Source organism: Erithacus rubecula (assembly GCF_903797595.1).
Source record: "Erithacus rubecula genome assembly, chromosome: 3".
Taxonomy (NCBI): domain Eukaryota; kingdom Metazoa; phylum Chordata; class Aves; order Passeriformes; family Muscicapidae; genus Erithacus; species Erithacus rubecula.
Window position 1 is genome coordinate 30,078,933 of NC_136689.1, and position 22,214 is coordinate 30,101,146.

Genomic DNA, 22,214 nt, shown 5'->3' on the forward strand with positions numbered 1-22,214 from the left:
CAAACACGCAACAAAAGCCCACAGAACAGTGCTTAAAGGAAGAACAAGTTTCAGACAGGAATCTTTCCGTGTATTCAAATACAAAGCTGTGGGGGCACATCACCCCGGGGCTCTCTGGGATGGGGCAGACATGGCTCTGTTTCTGAGGAGACGGCATAATTTATGCCATTACTTAACAATACTGTAGGTGACAGGCTTGCAAAAGCTTCTTTCACAGAATCAGTGAGTTTGGAAAGGACCTGAGATCGCTGAGTCCCAACAACGACTGATCACCACCACGTCCATGACACGAAGTGACACATCCAGTGTCACCTCCAGGGACAGTGACTCGACCACCTCCCTGTGCGGCCCACTCCAATGTCTAAACATATTTTCATGAAGAAACTCTTCCTAATATCTAACCTAAACCTCCCCTGGTGCAGTTTAAGGCTGTGTCCTCCCGTTTCCCGGGAGAAGGGACCGATCTCCGCCTGGCTGCTGCCTCCTTTCAGGCACCTGTGGAGAGGGATAAGGTCACCCCGAGTCTCCTTTCTCCGGGCTAAAGACCCGCATCCCTCAGCCGCTCCTCACAGGACCTGTGCTCCGGACAGGACACGCGCTCTGCCTTAGCACCCAGAGCAGGGAAAGACTCCCAGCGCTGCGTGCGTCACTGGCGGAGGAGAGATGTGCTGCTTGCTCAGAAATTTAACAAAATATTTCGATTAGCGTCCGCAGCACAGCTGCCTGACACCGAAGAGCTCAAAGACAGGTCACACCAGGGGAGATAGGGCGAAAAGTACGCCCCGCAGTTTCGAGCTGCGCGCCGTGCGCCGGACTCCGCCGGTGCGGGTGCGGGTGCGGGTGGCGGCGCGGCCGGGCCGGGCTGGGCGGGGAGCGGGGCGGGGAGCGGAGCGCCAGCGCCAGCGCCGGCCCCGGCAGGGGCGGCCCCGCTGGGCGGGGCGGGGCGGCGGCGCACGTAGCCGTCCCAAGATGGCGGCCGCTCCGGACCGGGCTGCGAGGGCGGCAGCGGGGCCGGGGCCGGCGGGCGGGCGCTGACCCGGGCGGCGGGGACTGGCGGCGCTCGCCTCGCCTCGCCTCCCCGCGGGGTGCGGGGTAGCTTTCCGCGCGGCCGCCAGGCTTCACCATGCTGCGGGGCTAGAGCCGCCGAGGCGCCGCCGCAGCGCAGCGGGGTAATAATGTTAACAGAGGTAAGAGCGCTGCCGGCGAGGTGCGGGAGCGCGGGGAGCGGCGCGCCGTCCGCCCGAGCGGGCAGCGCTCGCTGCCGCGGCTCGGCCCTCCGCCGGGGCCTCCGAGTTGTGTCGGCGCTGGCAGCGTCCCCCTTGGCCGCGGCGGGCAGAGGCGCTGGCCGGCTCGCCCAGGGCAGCGCCGGGCCCCTCTTATCAGCCTCCCTCCTCCGCTGCCGGCAGGGCCGGGCGGGAGCGGGTCCGCCGTGCCCTCTCCGTGCGGCAGCCGGGCCCGCTCCGCGTTCCGCCGCCGCCCGCAGCCGGCCGGGCGGTGCTGCCCGGCGGGGCCCCGGGGCCGCGCCCCCGCGGCGGGCCCGTGTCTGCGGGAGCGGAGCGCACCCGGGGAGGGGAGCCCGCCTCGGCCCTGAGCCGCGCCGGAGATCGCCCCGCCTGGGCCCCGCGCCGGCTGCAGCCCCTCTGGCCTCCTCTCTGGCTTCCTAAAGCCTCCGTGTTTGTTTTCTTCTCGGAGGGCTTAAGCCCGGAGGTTCAGCTGTGCTTGCAGGAGTTTGTGTCAGTAGGTAATCCCTAGAAGTTGGCTGCCCCGGTTCACCTCTGCCTGGTGGAGGGTTTCTGTCCCGAAGCAGCTCGGCTATGAGGCAGGCAGGTATTTGAGGATCAGCGTGGGCTATAAATGTCTGCTGTGTCCAAAGGCATTCTAAAAAGTGGAATCTGGCAGTGCTTCCCAGTTGCTGGAAATTAGACTTTTACCCTGTGTTCTTTTTTGTCTGCAAAGAGCAATTGATTTTCTATTTTTAATGTCAGCAAGGTGTCCTGAGTGCAGATACTTCTGCAATACAATGACTGCCTTACCCATGTTTTATAATTTGTCATTTTATTCTACAGTGGAGGTTATTCATCCCAAAGTGAGTTGTCTTAAGTCTTGCAGGGTAAAGGGTTGCTATCCAACACCTGAACATTTCAGCTTTTCTTTCATGGATGATATTAAACAGTATCTTCCAGGCTTTAAATTGCATCAGTTCAAAGTTTTAAGACATTAAGAAAGCAGTTCTGTAGAGCCATGAGCTCTCAGATTTCCCCAGCAGATTAAAATTTGCAGAATGAGTTAAACATGTAAAAATACATGACCTATTTTTGCATTGAGGGTATTTGGTGGGTGGTCAGGATTAATAAGCTGCATCAAAGAGAGTTGGTGAGTGTGATGCATAAGCATTAGCCATAGTAATTTAGATTATTTTAAGGGCAGCATAGAATGTTCTGGGTCGGTGCCTCCTACTGGACTGTTTGTTCCTTTTGATGGTGGATGTGTGTGTCCATCCAAGACACTTTATCTTGGAACTGAATTTTTTTTTTTTTTAATTGGCTTTGAAATTCTGTTACTATCAGTGTGAATGACAATCCATTGGCTTTTTGAGGTAAAGCTTAGTGATTTCACATGTGATGACCAGTTAGGACACTTATTCTTGGAGTCAAGGGGACAGGGTTCTGATGTTCCCTACTTCTAGTTCCTGTACATATCTTATTTGTAGACAAGATGCTTCAAGGTGAAGTATTCCAGCCTGGGTATCTGCCAAGAAGATGAATTTAGATTTTAAGGGAATCTAGCAAAATTGCAGCTTTGCCTGCCTGAAAAGCAGTTGTGGGGAGTTCTTGAGGCAGTCAGAGAGCTCTAGGCTGTCAGGAGTACCCCCCTAAGGTGAACTGGAAGAGTTTTTTCCCCAGTGCATTTTTCTGGGTGTTCCAGTGGTGCCTTAGTAGCTACAGCATCCTGGTGAAGCTGCACACAGTTGCACCTGTGAACCCTTACCACACTTTGGAGGGATATGCAGATTGTTTCAAGTCTACTGATACATGATTTCTTTATATATGAAAATTGAGATGGACTGTTTGGTGAACTGACATTAGAAGCAAAAACTGCCCTCGTTTCTGGTCTTGGATGTTTGTGGCCTTGTCAAGTTTGCTGCTTTCTAGAGTGGTCAAAGTCACTGTATTTTTTTTTTTTTTTTTTTTTTAGCCATTAAACATTTAGCTCCATTTCTCCTGTTATAGCGCCTAGTTTTAAAACTTAGAAATGTAGAAAATAATTTTTCTTAAATATGTTTGAGAAGGAAGTAAAGGCGGATTGGGTTTTACATGTATTGTTATCATGCAGTAACATAGTGTTGAGTTTCTCAAGGTCAGTTTCCTTCATCCTTTGGCTGTATCCATATATGCGGACCCCAGCAGATTCGTTTCAGTTTTGTGTGAATGCAGTTAGGATTAGGACTTTGCAATCAGTAACTTCAGGGGAAGATCACACTTCCTGTCAGGAAAAAATACTCTGTGTGTTTTTTATTTGGCCCTTTCTGCCCATCTTATTTTAGTTGCATTCAAAACCCATATTGTTGGATGCCAGACATACATATTTATTTACCTGGCTGGCAAATATAATTTCCAAATTTTTCACCATAAAACTTATTTCTGCTGTAACATTGCATATATTCTGTCAGCATGGTTTAGAGCCCTTCTGTGATGATCATTTCCCTAGTCTGTTGTGTTGGCCATTCTGTCCGTTTTCACTTGTTCCCCTTTTCTTGTTCATCAGATGTCTCCTCTGCTTTCCAGGCCAGTGTGGCCTGTTCCTGTGTGACTTATTGCCTCAGCACTTTCTCATCTGGCAGGGCCATGACAGACACAAGTAGCAGTGTTCTTTCTCTTGTCTTTTTGGACAACTGGTTTCATCATGCTCACCTCTTGTGCAGGGGTAACTGCACTGCATGGACTATGGGGAAGCAGTTGGTGCTTTACAGCTCTGGCTCTTGGTAGTCAGTAGTGTCTTAAATTCTGGTGGAACATTCAGTAGGATTTCGACTTAATTTTCAAGAAGTTTTAGGTGTCTTTTAAATTGATGGCCTGTGCTGTCTGCATTTGCAGTGTGTGTTACCTCTGAAGAAGGCACTTTATCTCAGCTGAGAAGTAGGTTCCTTTTTTTTTTTTTCTCTCCAGCTATTCATGAAACTGTTTTGAGATGCTTAGAGAGGACTTCAGAATTTATCAGCAGCTGAATTTTGGACAACTTAATTCTCAGCTTAGCAAGAGTAACTTGTTGCAGTACTAGTGACAGTTGAGAAGATTTTTGAAATTTTGACCAAGTAGGGAAACTTTTTTTCTTATCCACAACTGAAAATCAATCATACTAGAAATTTTGACCAAGTAGGGAAACTTTTTTTCTTATCCACAACTGAAAATCAATCATACTATATGAGCTCTGATGTGTTGGTATTTCTTGTTATTGCAGCTGGTCAAGATAATTCCCTTATCATTCAAGATAATGCATGTACTACCTTTCCATTAAATAATCTACATTTTTTTTATAAGAGAAGTTTAGCAACTTTTCTTTTTTTTTTTTTTTTTTTTCTTAAATTTTGGTAAATACTAGCCATTGAGAACTGTTTCTGAGCAGAACCAGGCAAATTAGCCTGATTTTTAAGAATAAAGGTTGACTCAGCAGCTTAACTTGCTCTAGAATAATAGTGAATTAGCCTTTCTGCAACAGTAGCACATTGTAAAGTATAAGTACAGCTCTGAAAGATGGAAAACACAGTTAACTGCTTGATGTACTGTAGCATTAACTTTTCCTGTTCCATGATACATGTCAGTGGCAGATTGCTCTATGCTTTATGTGTCTGATCTATGTTCTGTTGGTAGAGCCATTTTCAAATGTGTAGACTTTTATCAGGGTGCTGAAATAAATAAGTTTCCTGTCCTTTGGTGAAACTTGTGTGCTGTGGCTTTCTTTAGTACCAGTGTTTTTTTCTAGATGAGATCTAGCTGGAGCAGTAGTTGCAAGCCCTTGGGAGGTAAAAAGCCTCTTTCTCCTTCAGTATTTTCTGTCAACGAGGTTTCTCCTACTGCTGGTCTGTGTTGTGTCCCTAACTGTTCCTAATACAGCTTTTTTAATAACTCCATAGTTTAAGAAGTGTCAGTTGAAAGTGTGTGAGAAATGCTGAAATTAAGAAAAACTAACTTTTGGAGAGAACACGATATATTCTTAAGTACTTGTTTTTAAGTATTTTGCTGGCTACTAGTAAAAGATAGTGTCTGAACACTCAGGACTATTCTTAGAGTGTACAGTGGGGCCTAAACTACTGAGACTGAATGCAGAGTTCAGCAACAACTCTAAAATGTCAGTCTGGACCATTCCTCAAAACAGCATGGAAGAAGAAAAGTATGAAATTCATTTCTTCAACAAAAATAATAATAGCTTGTCTGGTTAGATAGCTGAAGGAACTCCAAATGATGATTTTCTCTGTCTGGTTGCACTCTAGGGAGTTATCTCTCTTTTAAATGTTTGTCATCTCCTCACCCTTACAAAGATGACAAAGCATGTTTTCTTTGAGTAGCATTGGGAGAACTGCTATTATTAGAAAAGAGAAGTCATTGATATTGTATCAAAGTTATTTGCAACAGTAGAAGTCTCACTAACAATTTCCCCCATTGCTTGGTTGAGAATACCAAGGCTGGAATGATGGCAAAAACAATTGAATTTGGCACTTGCAGTTATGTGAGCAAGAGGCTTCAGGAAGTACAAGGCATTGTAAGCTTGGGCCTGATGCTTGTTCTTGTGTCCCCACCATGTAATGTGTGATTTCTGAATTAATAAAACAAGGCTTTTTTTCATGATGTAAGCATGTTGACAGGTTTGAGCAAGAGCACTCTAACCGTGTTTACATAATTTCTGTGGAATCACATCTCCAAATGATGACGGCATGATTGTGATTTACAAGTTTGAGGTGAAATGGGTGTTTTATTAGTACTGTGAGGAAGCTTAGATGATAGATATGTTCAGCCAGGGGGACTCCTTTTATAACTGCCATTTGTTTTGGACAAGAGGTCAATTCCTAAACTGTCATAGTTTGGAGGACCTGTTAAAGATTATTATTGCTCTGAGACAGGAGCAGCTGTAAAATCTTGAGAGAGTGGAGATGGATTTCTGAAGAAATTGCAATGTTGATTGACTTTGTGTTCTGTGTGAAATGTGATGTGAACTCAGTGTTGCAGTTAAAATAATGTGAGCCAAATTTATTGCTGTATTCTAACACTGACATTTTACAAACACTTTAAAAAAGTCCCACAAATTTTAGCTACTTTTTTTTTAATGAAAAATCAGGGATTTCCTAGTATGGATTATGGAATTTGACCACAGTGGTTAGTACAGCAGTTTATTTTGAAGCTGCTTTACCAGAGGCACTGAAATCTTTTCAGTCCTGCTGTTTTGCCTATTTTCTCAGACAGTGAGCACAGTACTAATTTGATTTGAACCTCACCAGTTTGTCAGTCCACTAGTTGCCAGCAGGAGATGGAGATAAAATCATCTCTGCTGGCTTGAATCCTATTAAACCCCTTCATGCATCACATGGCTTGTATGATGTCCTTTCTTCAACTTCACTTGGAAGGATTTTTTGATAATCAGAAATACTAAATATCAAAACCGTTTTATTTCACAGGTGGAAATAGCACTGTTTGTTCATGTGAGGGCTCATATGCCTTAATTAAAAGTTCACAGGTACCATTGATGCCTGAAATGCATAATTCAGTATCCCATTGTGATTGGAGTTCTGAGTAGGAGGATGAGCTTTGCACACATTTTCTTTCCAAGAATGTTCATAAGTTTGGGAACATTTTTTGAAGAGTATTGATGGCTTAAATGTGGTTGAGTTTTTGTTACAATGTTAGTTTTTAAAATCTTTTATCTGTTCATTTGCAGTTCTTCCCCTAATCTCATGCTTCTTGGTGGAAAGGGATAATCCTGGCTCTATTTTAATCCAATCTGTTTCTTTCAGAATGTTTTGATTTCAGAAATCTTACTGTTGTAAGATCATGTATTCTTGTTTATCAGTATATTTTTGCAGTTTTAGGGAATGACTACTCAGCACTTTTGCTGGTGCCTTTAAGGCAGTGCAGGTTAGGCTATCTCTTGTAATGTAAGGGAATGAACTTGAGCAGGAAGTTTGAATTGCTACATATCCTGTAGGGCACCCTGCATTTCCACTCTTCCAGTCAGCACTGTTATACAAGGCCAAGTAAAAAATTAATCTAGAATAGCAAAATTTTTGCAGCAGTTGTCTAGCTGATAATGAAATAATGCCTCAGACTTGGAATGGTTTCTCACATAACCTCTTAAGTGCTACTAAAAGCAACGGGGAACAAATGTGCATGGTCTTTCCAGTCACCCCTTACTCAGGATTTGGCATTCCAGACTGTGCAGATGAGTTGAAAATCTGGTGATGCACATGCCTTGGGGAAACAAGTGTCCAGCCTGTGTTACTGCAGAGAGAGTGATTGCTTTGAAGTCTTGCTGATCCTCAGCGTGGTGTTGGAAAGGCCTGACTTGGAGAGGTGAGGAAGCCTTGCTTGCCCTGCTGCTGTTCTAACAATGGCAGATGCAGGCTGAGATATCTCTGAGACTTGAGTCTTTTCTCCTGTGTGAGGCCCACTTAAAACTTTACATTCTATGTCTGTTATAATAAATCAGAACTTTGTTTAGGTTAGGTTTCCCCAAAGGTTGTGGTGTTTCATACTGTTGTATCAGCTTACTTTTCTGAAGCCTATGTAATGATTTTTTGTGATATCTTGAAAACAATGGGAACAATAAAAATTATATATATATTCCTTATTCACTGAAGGAATTCTTTGTGCTTGAAATTACATCTGTATTTGTCTGTATTTGTGTGATTTTTATTTTTTTTCTAAAAATCTATAGTGGTTGTGGTTCCATTTCCCTCTTTCCCAGTATACCTTGGTGTGTATATTACTGAAAAATATCTTAATTTTTAATTAAAACCTATTGGGGATTGAGGTATCCAGCCTCTTTTAACATAACTGGAAGAAAAATACTTTATTTTATAGTTTATATACTCAAATTAGTATTTTTGATCACAGCGCTGACAAATGGAAATGTCATTAACTTTGTAAAGTAAAATCATGTGCTATGGAAGTCTTAAGTCTTGTGCTTTAATGCTTGAATTGCAGGTTTAATTTGATGGTACATATAATGAAATGGAAATTGCTTTTTATGCTTGTTTATTTCTTGTATAAAATTTAAATATTTTTGTGGAGAACAATTTGGTTTATGTGAATACAATTTTTATTGTTTTGATAAGAAGTTATTTATTTATAGCATTGGGCTATTAGAATAAGGTTTTTTTTAAAATTTTCACACTTACCAAAGTTTTTATCTTCATAGCATTTTTTTCTAAATTGAATAATGTGCAGTAGGTGTGTCAAATTGTCCTTACTTTGTGTATACAAGCACTTAATACTGGTACCTTGCTTTATGGCCTTACAACTATGTGCTTCATTTCTTCCTTATTGCTTCTTGCTTGACTTGCATGTGTGCTTAAAACTTTGAAATAAATTTTATGTTTATTTCTTTATGTTGTTGTTAAAGTCTGGGCTTTAAATGGTACAGGTCTTCAGTCTGTCAGTTAGCCTACTGCAGCTTCTTAAAAATTCTTATGAAGATTATGAATTAGCAATAGTGATACCAACAGCAAGCAATATATCTATGAATGTTTCTAAGCTATTCTATTTCTTTATTGGATATTTTCCTTTATTAAATTCTCCAATTAATGATGGTTGGCTCTTGCCAATCACTGTTTCTTTTAATTGTGCTTTATTATACTTGCATCTTTTTTGTTTGAAGTATTTTTTATATTTTAACAATCGCAATATAACATGATGCTTGCAGTCTTCTTATTTTTTCTCTCTAGATTTCTAGAGAATTGCCTATAACTCTTATTTCCCTTATTTGCTATTTTGTAATGTTTTATGCCAAATGTTTTTTTGTTTGTTTCCCAGTGATAAAAGTAGCTGCATTGTTTATGTGTAGAGTTGTGTACCTGGATTGGTCTGTAAATGCTTCCACCTTGTTGTCTGTGCCATTCTTCTTTTGTTCATTCTTTGTTTTTCTCATGTATTGCCCTCTTGTTTATTATTTTCTTTATATATTTTTATTTGTCTGTTGCTGTCACTGGGGTGGCCATATATTTTTCTTTAGATGCCATCCAGGCATAAAGGCATTTAAGATACTAGGAGTGCATTTCATGTTTGACTTCACTGGATCTAGTTTGGCTGCTATTAAAGTTGTTTTCTCCCCTCCACCAGACACAAGCTGGTCTGACAGCTTCTTGTTTCAGGTCTAGCAGCTAAGTAGCAACTGCAAGAAGAATTCTTTTGCCTTGGTAAACCAGTCTTGTGGAGGGTGGGAACACAGAATAAGTTGCCAAATCAACAGCTGCATGGTTAGGCACTAGGGAAGTGCATAGTGTTAGTGTGCATTTCCTTCTGTGTAGATCTGAAATTAGTTGATATCCAAAATAATTCCTGTACTTTTGAAAACAGGGAGTGTCCCTATTCCTCCTGTGACTTCTGAATGTACCTCTGCCTCCTGAAAAAAATTACAAGTACAGGTTTGGTAGTTCCAATTAAGTTTCTTTTTTTTGTTTGGCCATGTGGCAATGATTGAAGTTTTTAGATATCTTCGCAAAACTTGCCCTGGGAGCTAGATAGTCAAATGACTCAATTAGTTTCAGTCTATAATCTTGAAGTGGCAAGAGCTGATGCACCATTTCTGTGGTTTCCTTCCTCTCCTAATTAATTTAAATTTGTTGGAAATATTCCATGCCCTTATGTATGAGAATGAAGTATTCCAGCAAGTTCAAAGAACTGTTCCTTTATGTAAATGTTATTTGTAGGTATTCACAGTTGTTTTCCCTCCTCTGAGTCTTTGTGGGAGAAGCAGTATGTGAACCTAGGAGATAGCCAGGAAATAGTTGACATGCTAATTCTGGGCCCAGATTTTGTACAAGGAGGAAGATGAGTACTTGAGGCTAAAAGATTGAAATAGGATACTCAACAGGCTCTTTGCTTCCATGGAGAGGCCAGATGGACAGAGGTCATGGAGCAGAGTCTTGGAAGAGCTTGTAGGAGACTCCACTCTACTTAGTTACCTGCAGTGCTGTCAGCAGTGTTCTGTAGCAAACCACTCAGTAAAACTCGAGTGGCTTGTGCAGGGTTGTGCAGGCAGCAGATAGTTTTCTCTTTTCTCAGCAACAGTGTTAAGGAAAAGACCGAAGTGCAGAGAGGGCTGTGAAAGAGTTGCACAGAGTGAGCAAGCCTTCCAACAGGGATGAGCAGCCAAACATCTCTGGAAAGCAAGCAGGTAGAGCACACAAGCAGTAAGGACTGTAGGAGGTATTGGAAAAGGGGGATATTAAGTACATGAAGGAGATTTTATTTGTTTCTGTTACATTCCCATTGCAGTTGTCCCAATGGAAAAAGACAATATTATTTAAACAATTTCTTCCCCTCTTAAGTAAGGGCTTTTTTTGCTGATTCAAAGCAAAATCAGACTGCTGATTTTCTGTGTTGGCACTCTCCATTCTGTGAAGAGTTAGGCATCAGCTGCTTATTAAAAAGGTTGCAGATTTTTTGTATATTGTGGACTATTGAAAAACTTGCTGACACTGGATTTCCTTGCTTTACTTTGTGCAACTGGATGATATTCTGTCCAGAAAAACTGTTGAGAAGAACAGGAAGTTTTTAGGCTTACTCTAGCTTTGTAGACGTTTGTGTCACTTTGTATAACAGCTGTTCCCATGGTTATTTTGTCTTCATCCAGTAAGCATGCTTCAGACGAAATTTGGCCCTGTAAGCGTTCAGATGTACTCAGAGACCACTGGGAATTTGTAGTGAAATAGTGGTTGTATCAGAGTTTCTGTATTTTGTAACTGGAGAAAACCTGTGGCACTATGAGAACTGCATAAAATTTAAACTTTTGAAGAAAACAGTGGAGTAATATCACAATCTCCAGAGGAAGCTGCTGGTTACTGTCAGTGTTTTAAGTTTGTTAAAAATGTATTTGCAGCTTGGGATACTACTTGTTAGTTGTGTACTGACAGCAAATTCTTTGTGGAGCATACTCTGATCTTTGGAGTTCTATTTTTAATATCAATTTCATTTTCCAGATTATAAATTACGATGTTGATTAAAAAGCACTACATAATTTTAAGAACTGTTATGGTACTATCAGTAGATTTTTGACAAGAAATCAGATATAGTGAAGGGGTGATACTTTAAAATTTGTGTTACTTCTCAGTCACATAAAGGGGGATCAGAATGTTAATTGGGAGCACCACCAATCTTTATAAATCTACCCTTCTCTTGGTGGCAGGTGTAGCCAGCGTGTGGCTTCATAACATGGATATATTTTATTTTAGCACAAAATCCTTTGTGGTGGGATTGGACATTTTGGTTGACATTGGTTTCCAGATGGATTTGTATTGTAACAGGAAAACCAGAACTGGATGTAGGAATCCAGGGATGTCCAAATGGAGAGGATGGTTCACTTTACTGTCTCTGCTTGTGACACTTCTGCTGATAGAGGGTAGAATACTGTTTTCACCTTACAGCCCACCTTGGGGTCTCAGGGTTAGTCCACCCCAGTGCAAACCTGTGCTTGTTTTTGTTGAACTTGATGAGGTTCCTGTCAGCCCCTTTCTCCTGCCTGTTGACACACATCAGAGCCCTCCAGTGTAATGAGTGCTCACCTCACTTAAGGTTTCTGTGCACCCTTTTACTGGGAACTCACTGTGTCACGTCACCCACATTGCTCAGGCATCATTGGTCCCATATTGATCCATGAAGGTTCCTGCCTAGCCACTGGCTGCACGCTGAACTATGTACTATGATGATATCTTTGCATCCAGCATTTTTTATTTGCCATTTAATCTGCTCATCCAGCCTGTTCCTCACCAATTCAGTGATAAGGAAGCTGTGGGATATTGTCCTAAAGGCAAAGTTCACATCATCTAAGGCCCTGCCCTTGCCCTCAGTGTCACTCACCTCGTCATAGAAAGCAATTGGGTTGGTCAGACATGATTTGCACTTGGTAAATCTCTCTTGGTTGCTCACAACCTTCCTGGGGACTGAGGTGATGCTGACTGGCATATATTTTTCCTTTCTCCCTGGCCTTGGCCTTTCTTGCTGATGGCCTTCTGCTGCCAATATAGTCTGAGAAATCATTTATGGTGACTTTCTGTTAAGTTTTTTTTTTTTTTTTTAATTCCAGAATAGCAATTACAGTATTGTCTTTAATCAAGGTGGCATTTTACACTACAGGTGAGAAATTCAATGTGGTTTTCCATTTTGAAGACTACATTATTGCTTATAGCTTTTCTCTTCCTTTTTACTACATTAAAAAAAAAAAAAAAAAAAAAAATCCAACCACCTTTTTTTAGGGATAGTAAAAAGGATAGGGATGTTTTAACAGCATTATTTCATTTGCCAAAAAAAATTCTACAAGGGTAGATAGCATGACTGACTGTATTTAGAGACAACAGCCTTTATCACTAGGGACAATGTGCAAATCAATTTCTAGTGTTGTTGAGTATGTCTGTTATTGGGGGACTCCTGGCAATTATGATAGATAATGTGAATTGTCTTCTTCACTTACATTATTTCAGATTTATAGCATAACCTAATAAGGAAAGTAGAGTCAATCTTTATATTTAGTACAGTCCTTGAAAAAAATATTCTAAAGCTGTATTTTTAGCTTAGTATTTTTAAAGTAAGTTTTTCATTTGGATGAGGAATGTTGCTTTTTTGGGATATATGAGATTGGGGTATAACTATTCAAAGAATACTGTCCAAAGCAGTTGCATCTTAACTTTAGTGGAATAATGATGAATATTTTGCTGCAAGTGGAAAACAGCAGCACAATATTACCTGTGGATTAAAGATTTAAACAAAACTCTTCCATGGCTAATTTTATAGGGGAAGCCAGAGTACTGAAAGGTTGATGAGAAATTAATGACTAAATCTCATTCGATAAACTTATGTTCTGGATTTTGTATAATATTATGTTAATATTTTGTATAATATTTATATAATATTTATGTGTCTGTGAAGTATGTATAAGCACATATAATACTTTTAACTCAGTAAAAAAAATAAAATCACACTTCATGCAAATATATATGGAAATATATAGTTTATTAATCTGTTTAGAAGAAACTAGTGATTTTAAGGAATTTGCTTGGACAATTATTTGTTTATTGCTGCTTTCAAATAAGTCATCAAGTGATACAAACAAAAATCTTAGTATTTTTATCAGTATAAAGTTTGAAGGCTTTGTCTGCTGTTTACATGTGATGAGTTGTTTAGAAAAAAGTAAAGCAATAAAGCTCAATGACTGCTACTGCAGTGTGCAGTTCCAAAATGTTCCAAATTTTATATAATTTGTCTTATTTTGTACCTTCATATCTTTGACACTTCTGTATTTGCAAAAACGGTGCGCCTTCACTTAATTTCACTTTTTGTTGTTGTGGGGTTGTTTTTTGAAGCAAGATTTTCCAAAGCAGGTAGTGTATTATTGTGCATCTTTTTTGTATTTATTCATTTTAAAGCTGATTCTTTCAATTCAAGATTGCACAAACCGTTTTGCACACAGCCACTGCTATGAAATTCTGTGGTATCTCCACAGAAAAAAAAAAGAATGGGTTTATTTTAAGAAAAGTAATCATTGTTCATCAGACCTCTTATACCCCATCTTTTCCCACTTTTTCCTCCCTGTAAAGATCATAGACAATAATGCATTGCCTTTGATCACAAGTACAAAATAGTGTTTATATAAATAATCTTTATATAAATTTTTTTTGTAATGGTATGTGTTGGGCAAGTGTAATGGAGATTTAAGTTCCAGTAGTAGGCAGATGCCTGTTGCTTGGCAGAAGGGATGCTGAGTTGAAATTACCACTACCATAGAAGAACAGCTTAGAACTAAAGAGATTTCTTCTTTGCCTTCTAAAAGCGTAGCTCTTAAGGGATGAAGAAATCTTTTTAAAAATGTGTCCCATGCAACAGTTTCTGTAGTATCTGTGAGCTCTGCCTTCATGTTTTTATTAGAAACATAAAGAGATGACCACTAGATTCTTGAGGAGAGAGAGACTCATTCAATGCATACAGTAAATTTCTATAGAGATAAATTATTAGGAGCTGGAGTGGTTGAAATTGTTCTCGAAGCAAAGTTCATGATTCTTGGAGTTCATTCAGTGGAATCAGGTTTCTTTAGCAGGGAAAAAAGAAAAAAATGGTGACAAGAACTTTTTGATAACCCCTTGCAGCAGGAAAGTAAAAAGCTGAAGATGCTGCTTGAGCAATAGTCACAAATGAAATACACAATAACAGTTTATTGACTTGCCACATGTGATCTCATTATTTGGAGCCATATAGGAGAACAGACTTTTATTTTTTCACCTGCTAAAGATTCTGGAGGATTCCCCCTCTCTCCCCTTTGCCACTATTTTCACCAGCAAAACTGAAAATAGATGTAATCTTTTTATCCAGAAGCTGAATGTAGAACAGTCTAGATTATCTCATTGGCTTGAATTCAAGATAGAGGGATCTAACTCTAGATCACCTTAAGCAATCCTGTCAAGCCTAGCTCTATTTCAATCACCTAAGGTGATTCAAAATGCTTTTATCTTTTTGTCTTGGTTTCTATCCAAACAAATAGATTAGCTTGGATACAGGTCAATATGGATTGTTACAAAGGAAAATGATCACTACATTGGAATTTGTATTGAAGATGAATTTGAATATGTCACTTTTATATTCAAAAAAGTAGCAGAAAGTGAGGCTTGCATCTCTTATTTCCCATTGTTACCAAAGATACTCAAATGCTTCTTTTTAATTTGACCAAAATTCAATATCCTTTAACTATAATATGATTCAGACTGGGTTTTAATGCAAGCATATTGTCAGCAGGTGTGCATCTGTGAAGGTTGCCTCTTTGTTTTTCACAGCAAATTAAGTACTTGGCCACTCAAGTAAAGGTTAAGTGGAATGAAACTTTACTGTCCCTTGCTGGTATTTCTGCTATATAATAAAGTAGCTGTGAGCACAGGAAATAAAGGTTAGTAAAATGAAGGTCAGTTTAAAATTAAACATTTCGCTTCCTAATTTTGTGTGATGATCAGCAATGGTGGCAAAGCCAGGTGTGAGAGAGGAAGAAAAAATAATCTTGGCTTGTGACTGTTCACTTGTGAAGAAAGTTCGACGCTGAAAATATTTGCCATTTCTTATAGAATTGTAAGTGTTAATCAAAAAAATTTTTTTTTCTTGCAAAAACACAGTTGTGTCAAAATATGGAATGTAACTTTTTGGTAAAATTATATTACAAGTTGTATAGTAATATCCTGATTATTGCAAGCAGTAAAGTTTTAGTATGGGAATTTGTTGTTCTCTGGATAAATGCTAAAATCAAAATAATGTGCACAATAACTTTTAATCTTTCTAGTTACACAGTATAATGTTACCATGTATTTTTGTTTAAATGTTTGCCTTCTTAAACTGAGTTTCAGGAATAGTCAAAACCACAGTAATAATGAATACAAATGAAAAATTGTCAGCTATCCATTAGAGCCTAGTACGTTAGACTGCCTTGCATAGCTGTAGGGGAAAATGATCCCAAAAGCTTTGCTGCTTCATGCAGTGTGAGGAACAGCAGGAAAACCCAAACTCAGAACAGTTAGACATGATTGTGTTTAAATTAATGCAACTGTTAAGTAATTAAGCCATTTGACATGCAGAGTGCATTAGCGGAAGAAGAGGAGGTGAGGTAGAGAGAAAACAGATGGACCCTGCTTGCAACAGAGTTTCCAGCCTCTGTAACTAGGAGGAATCAGTGGGAATATTACACTTACCTAGAAGAAACTTAAGTCTTAACATTCATTAATGTTGCCATCTTTATTTATTTAAAAGATTTTTAGTGTATATTTATATGTTTTGGAATTTTAAGCTTTCTTTTGGGTAAAAAAATCTAAACTTAATAAAAGCAAAATAGACTATGTAAAAATCTTTAAATTTTTTTTTTTTTTTTAATCCCAGGAGATTCCTTGGGAGTATTGCAGTAAATTATTGTGTAGGTTCATTACAATTATTTTTCCATAGTATGAAGTAGGAGTGGAGTTGAGGGTGGTTTTTTTTCCTTTGCCTTTTTGGCCTAAGGAAGGAAAAGGACAAAAGGTTAAGAAGAAAGATGTTAAAAAGATACCTTTAGTGTTGTTAGAAAATCGTGATATGTGGAAGTAAAAACCCTGCTGACATGTATTTCAGATGATTGCTTTAACTTTGGCAGATAGGAGAATGTAACTAGAAAGTTGTTAATGGTTTATTTCACAATTGTTAAATATTTCTCTGAGTAGTGTAACATAACAGTTTCATTGCACTGAAATTGGCACTCTGGTTGGAACAGCTTTCCAATTTTACTTGTCATGCTAGTGAAGAGACAGTAATTTGAAACCTAAAATAATCTTTTTAATCACTTGACAAAAGTGACACTCACCTTAATTATAGAAAGGTTTATATGTGAACATGTTCCATTTGCACTCAAAATGGAAGTCAAATTAAAAGGCAGATGTGTGGAATTAACAAAATTAAACTTGACATCTACTGTAAATGTAATCCCTGACAATTTTTTTAATGTGGGCCAAGAGGAGGCATTGGAAAAAAAAAAAAAAAAAAAAAAGCCCTAGTAATTTAAACTACTGACTACCCAAATGGCAAAAAATAGTTTATCAGTGTTGGCGAGAAACAGGTCAGCTACTGCTACTTTTAAAATGTTAATGGAAAAATGCAATTTTATAAGCATAGTAAAATAATTATGAGCAACGAAAACATGTTTTTGTTTTTAAATGTTGCTGTTCTTTCAAAGTTCAGATTATTCTGTTGTGACCATTAAATATGAAAATAATCACAAATTATAATCTTCCAAGGTGGTATAAATCTTTTGGATGCTACTGTAAGACTTACATTGTATTCTGCAGCAGCTTTAATAAGATTGACAAGCAGATGATTTCAGAGTCCTGCCTTCCTATATGGGTATTCTTTATTTCCTCTCAAACTGTGTCTCCAAACTTGAAACCACAATTCCCACTCAAACTGAATTGTGAAGGAAGACAAGTGCCTGGAGCGGGAGCTTCTCACTGGAGTAGGAGGGTGGTGGCACCAGAACCACAAGAGTGGAAGCACTTGTCCTCTGTTGAATGGCAGAGGGGGCTAGGAAGAGCCTGTCATCTGGACTTGTGGAGTAACACTTGTTTTGCCCTAAACCAGACACACGTTACCTTACTGCCAGTTGCAAACTAAAATTGACAGCACTAGTTTAAATCCTAACAACAAGCCTACATTACCTTGGTGAATCATTTTTAGAGAAAGATGTGTCAAGACTGAAGATCTTGTTTAAAAATAGGTGTGGGGTAAAAGTCCGAAAGATTATCAGATGGATTTGGAAATAAGAAATCTATTGAAGTTACTTTTTAGTAAGACAAAATAGTGTTTGTTTCTGGAAGAAATAATCCCTGTGGATTGTGGATTTCTAGAAACTTCTGTGTGAATGGTCATGTTAAGTCACATAGTCCTAGTTCAGCACTACTAGCTATAATGGCATGTTGCTTAGACCATCAAAATGCTGCCTTAGTATGCAGAAACCAGAGAAAGAAGAAGCAAATAGGCATTTAAAAAATGTCTTGGGGTGACTTTATGATGCTTATATCCCCAAATTGTCTGTTCTGTTGGTGTTGAATATTGAATTCTGTAATTTTAAGACTGGTTTCAGGAATGAAAAGAGGAGACAAGAAGTGCAAAGTTTGTTAGTGGAGACAGCACTTGCTCCCCTGCATTCTTCACACAGACTGTGTTGTCTGCACCGGACAGTGGGAGAGAAAGCTCTTTGCTTTTAGTTAGTTTTTCTGGTTAGCAGAGGTGAAAAGGGGTCCCCTGGACTGTGGATTTTTTTTTTTTTTTTTTTCCCTTTTTCTTGGAATTGTTCAAACCAGCTCTGGACTGAAAACCCAGAAGAGCACTGGAAGCTCACATCTGTGGCCCACCAGGCTTGGCATGGGCCACAGCATTTCCTAGCTGGAGGGACTGAGAACAGCCTGAGTGAGCTGGGCTGTGACCCACAGAGGGGACTGAGAACAGCCTGAGTGAGCTGTGACCCACAGAGGGGACTGAGAACAGCCTGAGTGAGCTGGGCTGTGACCCACAGAGGGACTGAGAACAGCCTGAGTGAGCTGGGCTGTGACCCACAGAGGGACTGAGAACAGCCTGAGTGAGCTGGGCTGTGACCCTTGGAAGGGACCCTGCTGAGTTTGGCATCTCGTCAGAGCGATACGAATTTTTACTGTTTGGTGTAGTTAATTTTTGTGCTGGGAAGTTTTTTGTCTGTTAAACAGTTTTTTTTCCCCACTTTTCTCTGATGAAATATTTCTCCCTGAATGAGTTGTGGGAGGCACTGATTGAATCTGTTCCCTGAAGGGCCCCTTTTGTGGCTTTCCTCCCAAATTTGCCCTAAACCAGAACAAAAAGCAAATTGTACTTTTAATACTTGGCTATATACTGTGGAAAAAGCATTCAGTGTGAAAAATTGATAAAACCTAGTTAAAAAAAAAAAAGCCAAACACGTGTCATTGAGATTACAGTTTTGTTATCTGTAAAAGCTGAATCAATCATATATAAATATTCACCTTTTTGTGTCTTCTCACACCTCATGAGCCTCTGGAGTGTGCTGATGGACCTTACAGACACCCCTGTACTTCAACTGCAGTTTATTTTGCTGAAGCAACTCCAGCTGTGGAAAGAAAATTGCCATATGTAGCCACAATGTGCATGAACCCATTATATATGTATGACCTTAGTAATATACTGCAGAAGTCTTTTTGCAAAATCTTAGTCTTGAAAACTAGTAAGTAATGATGGTGAGACAAACATAGCGTATCTGTAAGTGGTGGTAAGCAAAAGTGGCTGAAAACTGATGAAGTGGAACAGCTGCTGGCATGAAATAAACATCCTTTATTCATATGTATGCACCCAGAAAATACCCAACCATGCCCACCACAGCACTAAGGCCTGTGTATCTCTTTAGGTTTTAGGTAACTGTCCCTAATTCCTTGAAAGTCGGTGGACAGCCCTATGCCAGGTCAGCTTGGAAGTTTGCCCTGCCAATATAGGGCAGGTCAGTTTCTTTTAAAGGGTCTGGATAGCTGTGACTTAAACACCAGCAATTACACCATTTCTTCAGGAGACTGGTTTGTTCTTTGTGTTAAGAGTGATAAACATTCACCCTGCAGCTAACTTTAGTATGACTAACAGAGCTTCACTAAATATGTAAATATTCTAAAAAATTGACATTATAAATAAAATTTGGAAATAAGCTGTGAGACTTGAATTTAAATACCTGACCTGTTTTCATACTAACCAGCTGTATAGTCATATTTGTGTATGTTTGGACATTCTATTAAAAAATAGTTGGTTTTTATGTATAAAGAACTTTTAAATTTTCATTCTTTTTCTCTAGGAGTTTTACTGCTGAAGTCCCTTCAAGAAGTGTGGAGTTAGGGAAAGTTTTGTTTGCAGTCAGCAGAAAGGGTAGCATCCTGATTATTTAATCTGTTTGAATGTCTCGAAATCCATAAGACTATAAACCACTCATTTAGAATAATCAAGAATTGGGCCAATATCTGTTATGCTTCCTGCAGTGTACCAAGTTGTACAATTTTTAAGAAATCCTATTAAAATACCAAATGAGATTTGAATCTCTGTACTCGTATGCTAAATTACAAAACTGGAGCATAGGACAAAAGGTCACTGTTTTATTTACTAGAGTTATAGAGCTTTCTTTGTTAATTATGCATTCATCCAACTCTGGCTATACATCCATCTAGTTTAATTAAGTCATTTAGAGTGCTTATTCCATATTTAGAACTTAAACTTTTTTGAATGATGTGATTAAGCATAATGAGTTTTTGACATAAAAAGGCCATCATTAAATGCTATCTTGTGTGTGCATATCTTCCTCATCATGCTTGTAGGGATCTGCAGAAGTTTTAAAATGTATTTCTGAGAGTATGAATATGCTGGATCTTCTTTTTTTTATTGAAATGTGTGTAAATGGGATCTCATGTTTTAGTTTAATTGTTACATTTGCCAGGGGTTTTTTGTTTCTTTTTGTTCTACTGGTGTGTCTCTCCTTTCCATGTTCCAAGGAGTTTATGATAGAATCCTAGAATGGTTTGGGTTGGAAGGGACCTTGAAGATCATCTAGTTTCACCCCCCCTGCCCTGGGCAGGAACACTTTCTGCTAGACCAGGTTGCTAAAAGCCCTAACCAGCCTGGCCTTGAACACTGCCAGGGTTGGGGCATCCATAGCTTATCTGGGCAGCCTGTTCCATTGCCTCACCCTCTCTCACCTTATATCTAATCTGAACTTAGTCTCTGTTTGAAGCCATTCCCCCTTGTTCTGTCACTGCATGCCCTTGTGAATAGTTTCTGTCTTTCTTATGGTCTTTCTTCATGTACTGGAACACCACAATTATCTACTGCATTTACTTATTATGAGTCAACAAAAACAACAGGATCTTCTACTCGATTGTGATTTTATTAGTGCCAATTCAGCATTTTAGTTGTGTGGATTTTGTGGTTTATATTATCTATTAAAGCAATTCCTCAGCTTAAAGAGAATTGAATAACTTGCAATGCATTTTTTTTTAATTGCGGCACTTTAATTACACTCATCTACATGCTTGTATGTTTAATTTTTCCCAGCCTTAAACACTAAGAACAAAGCTAGTACAACTTGTATCTCTGGCAAAGAAGGTTCAACTAGGAAGAAAATATAATTTCATCTCAATGTTCCATTAAACTTTTGACTAGGAAGAATTAAACTATTATGACTATTGCAGTTTATATCTGTGATACAGTCTCTTTTCAGAGCTGTGCTTTTGCTTTTTGATCTTAAAAAATAATCATAGTATATGGGAGTCTTAATTTATATTATTTTCCCCTGTCTATATGATTTTTAAAACTTTTTCTGAAAAAGTTGATTATTTTTAATTCTCTGCCTAAGATGAAAAGATGAAATCTAAATAGTTCCTTGAGAGAAATGAGCTCCTTCATATTAAAAGCTAAAAAAGGGCTCTCTGCAAATCTGGTGTTCAATCTCTGTTTGTTTTCTAAATGTCAAACTGCAAGACGAGTTTATTTAAATACTTCCTTAGTGTTACTTGTTGACACAGTTGTCTGAGTTCCCATCAGGGTGTCATTTGATCACTGTTAGGAAAGGCGTAAATTAGACAACAGCAGCAAGCAAAAAAAAAACCAAAAAAATTGAGAACCTTAGAGCTGGAACAGTTTGGGTGGCCTATAAATACTTGTCATTATTGTGTTTCACACTCTTGGGACTTGGCTGAAACATGCTTTCCATATTGAACTAGAGACTAGATTGAATCAAATTTATATAAACTTTGTTGACTGCATTGCAGCATTGTGATGGTCTAAAATCTATTGCAGTAGCTCGGATCAGTCAGGTCTTCCCTGCCTTGCATTTTTAGGTTGCCGTGTATGTATGTGCAGGTATGTGCAGGCACACATCTGCATATAGACAGATAGATCAAGTGTGTATCTTGCTGCTTTTTTTGTACTCTTGGTGACTGCCAGTGCAGGTGGAGTTTTGTTGGCTGCATTTATGCCAGACATCAACCCCCAAAATTCCACTATCCTCACATATGCTCTTGTGACCTTCTTTAACTTCATTATGGACTTTTCAAACAACCCTTGCCACTGCCCAAGTATGAGTTTCTGAAGTTTCCCTCCCTTTTATTTATGTGGAGGAGTCAAAGTGTACTTGTGCCAATTATTTGGTGCACCTGTTGACCTGCCTGTGACTTGACTGGAGAAAGGGACACCTTTTTAGTCTTGCACCTCCTTTGATCTTGGGAGGAAACAGCATTGCTTGGTTGTAGAAAATAACATGTCTAGATGTGTAAAACAAGGCTATATTGTCTCTTCCTGTTCTATCACAAAGCTTGCTTTTCCTAGGAGATGGTGGAGAACTTTTCACAGGGTGGGGATGGGGGAAGAGGTGAGGGAGGAACCTCAAGAAACAAAAGTGCACAAAGGAAGAATAGGAAAGAAAAAAGTGGCACCTTAAAGGAT

The 22,214-nt window shown here is 39.3% G+C and overlaps 1 protein-coding gene across 4 annotated transcripts in view; it reads left to right on the forward strand.

Annotated features, from left to right (window-relative positions):
* The first annotated feature begins 930 nt into the window (after positions 1 to 930).
* Positions 931 to 22,214, forward strand: part of SNX13 (sorting nexin 13) — a 63,902-nt gene continuing 42,618 nt past the window's right edge. For all 4 annotated transcript variants that reach the window (XM_079302927.1, XM_079302929.1, XM_079302928.1 and 1 more), the window contains exon 1: positions 931 to 1,187. In XM_079302927.1, the coding sequence (XP_079159053.1) occupies positions 1,176 to 1,187 (12 nt within the window). In that variant the 5' untranslated portion in view covers positions 931 to 1,175. The remainder of the gene's footprint in view (positions 1,188 to 22,214) is intronic.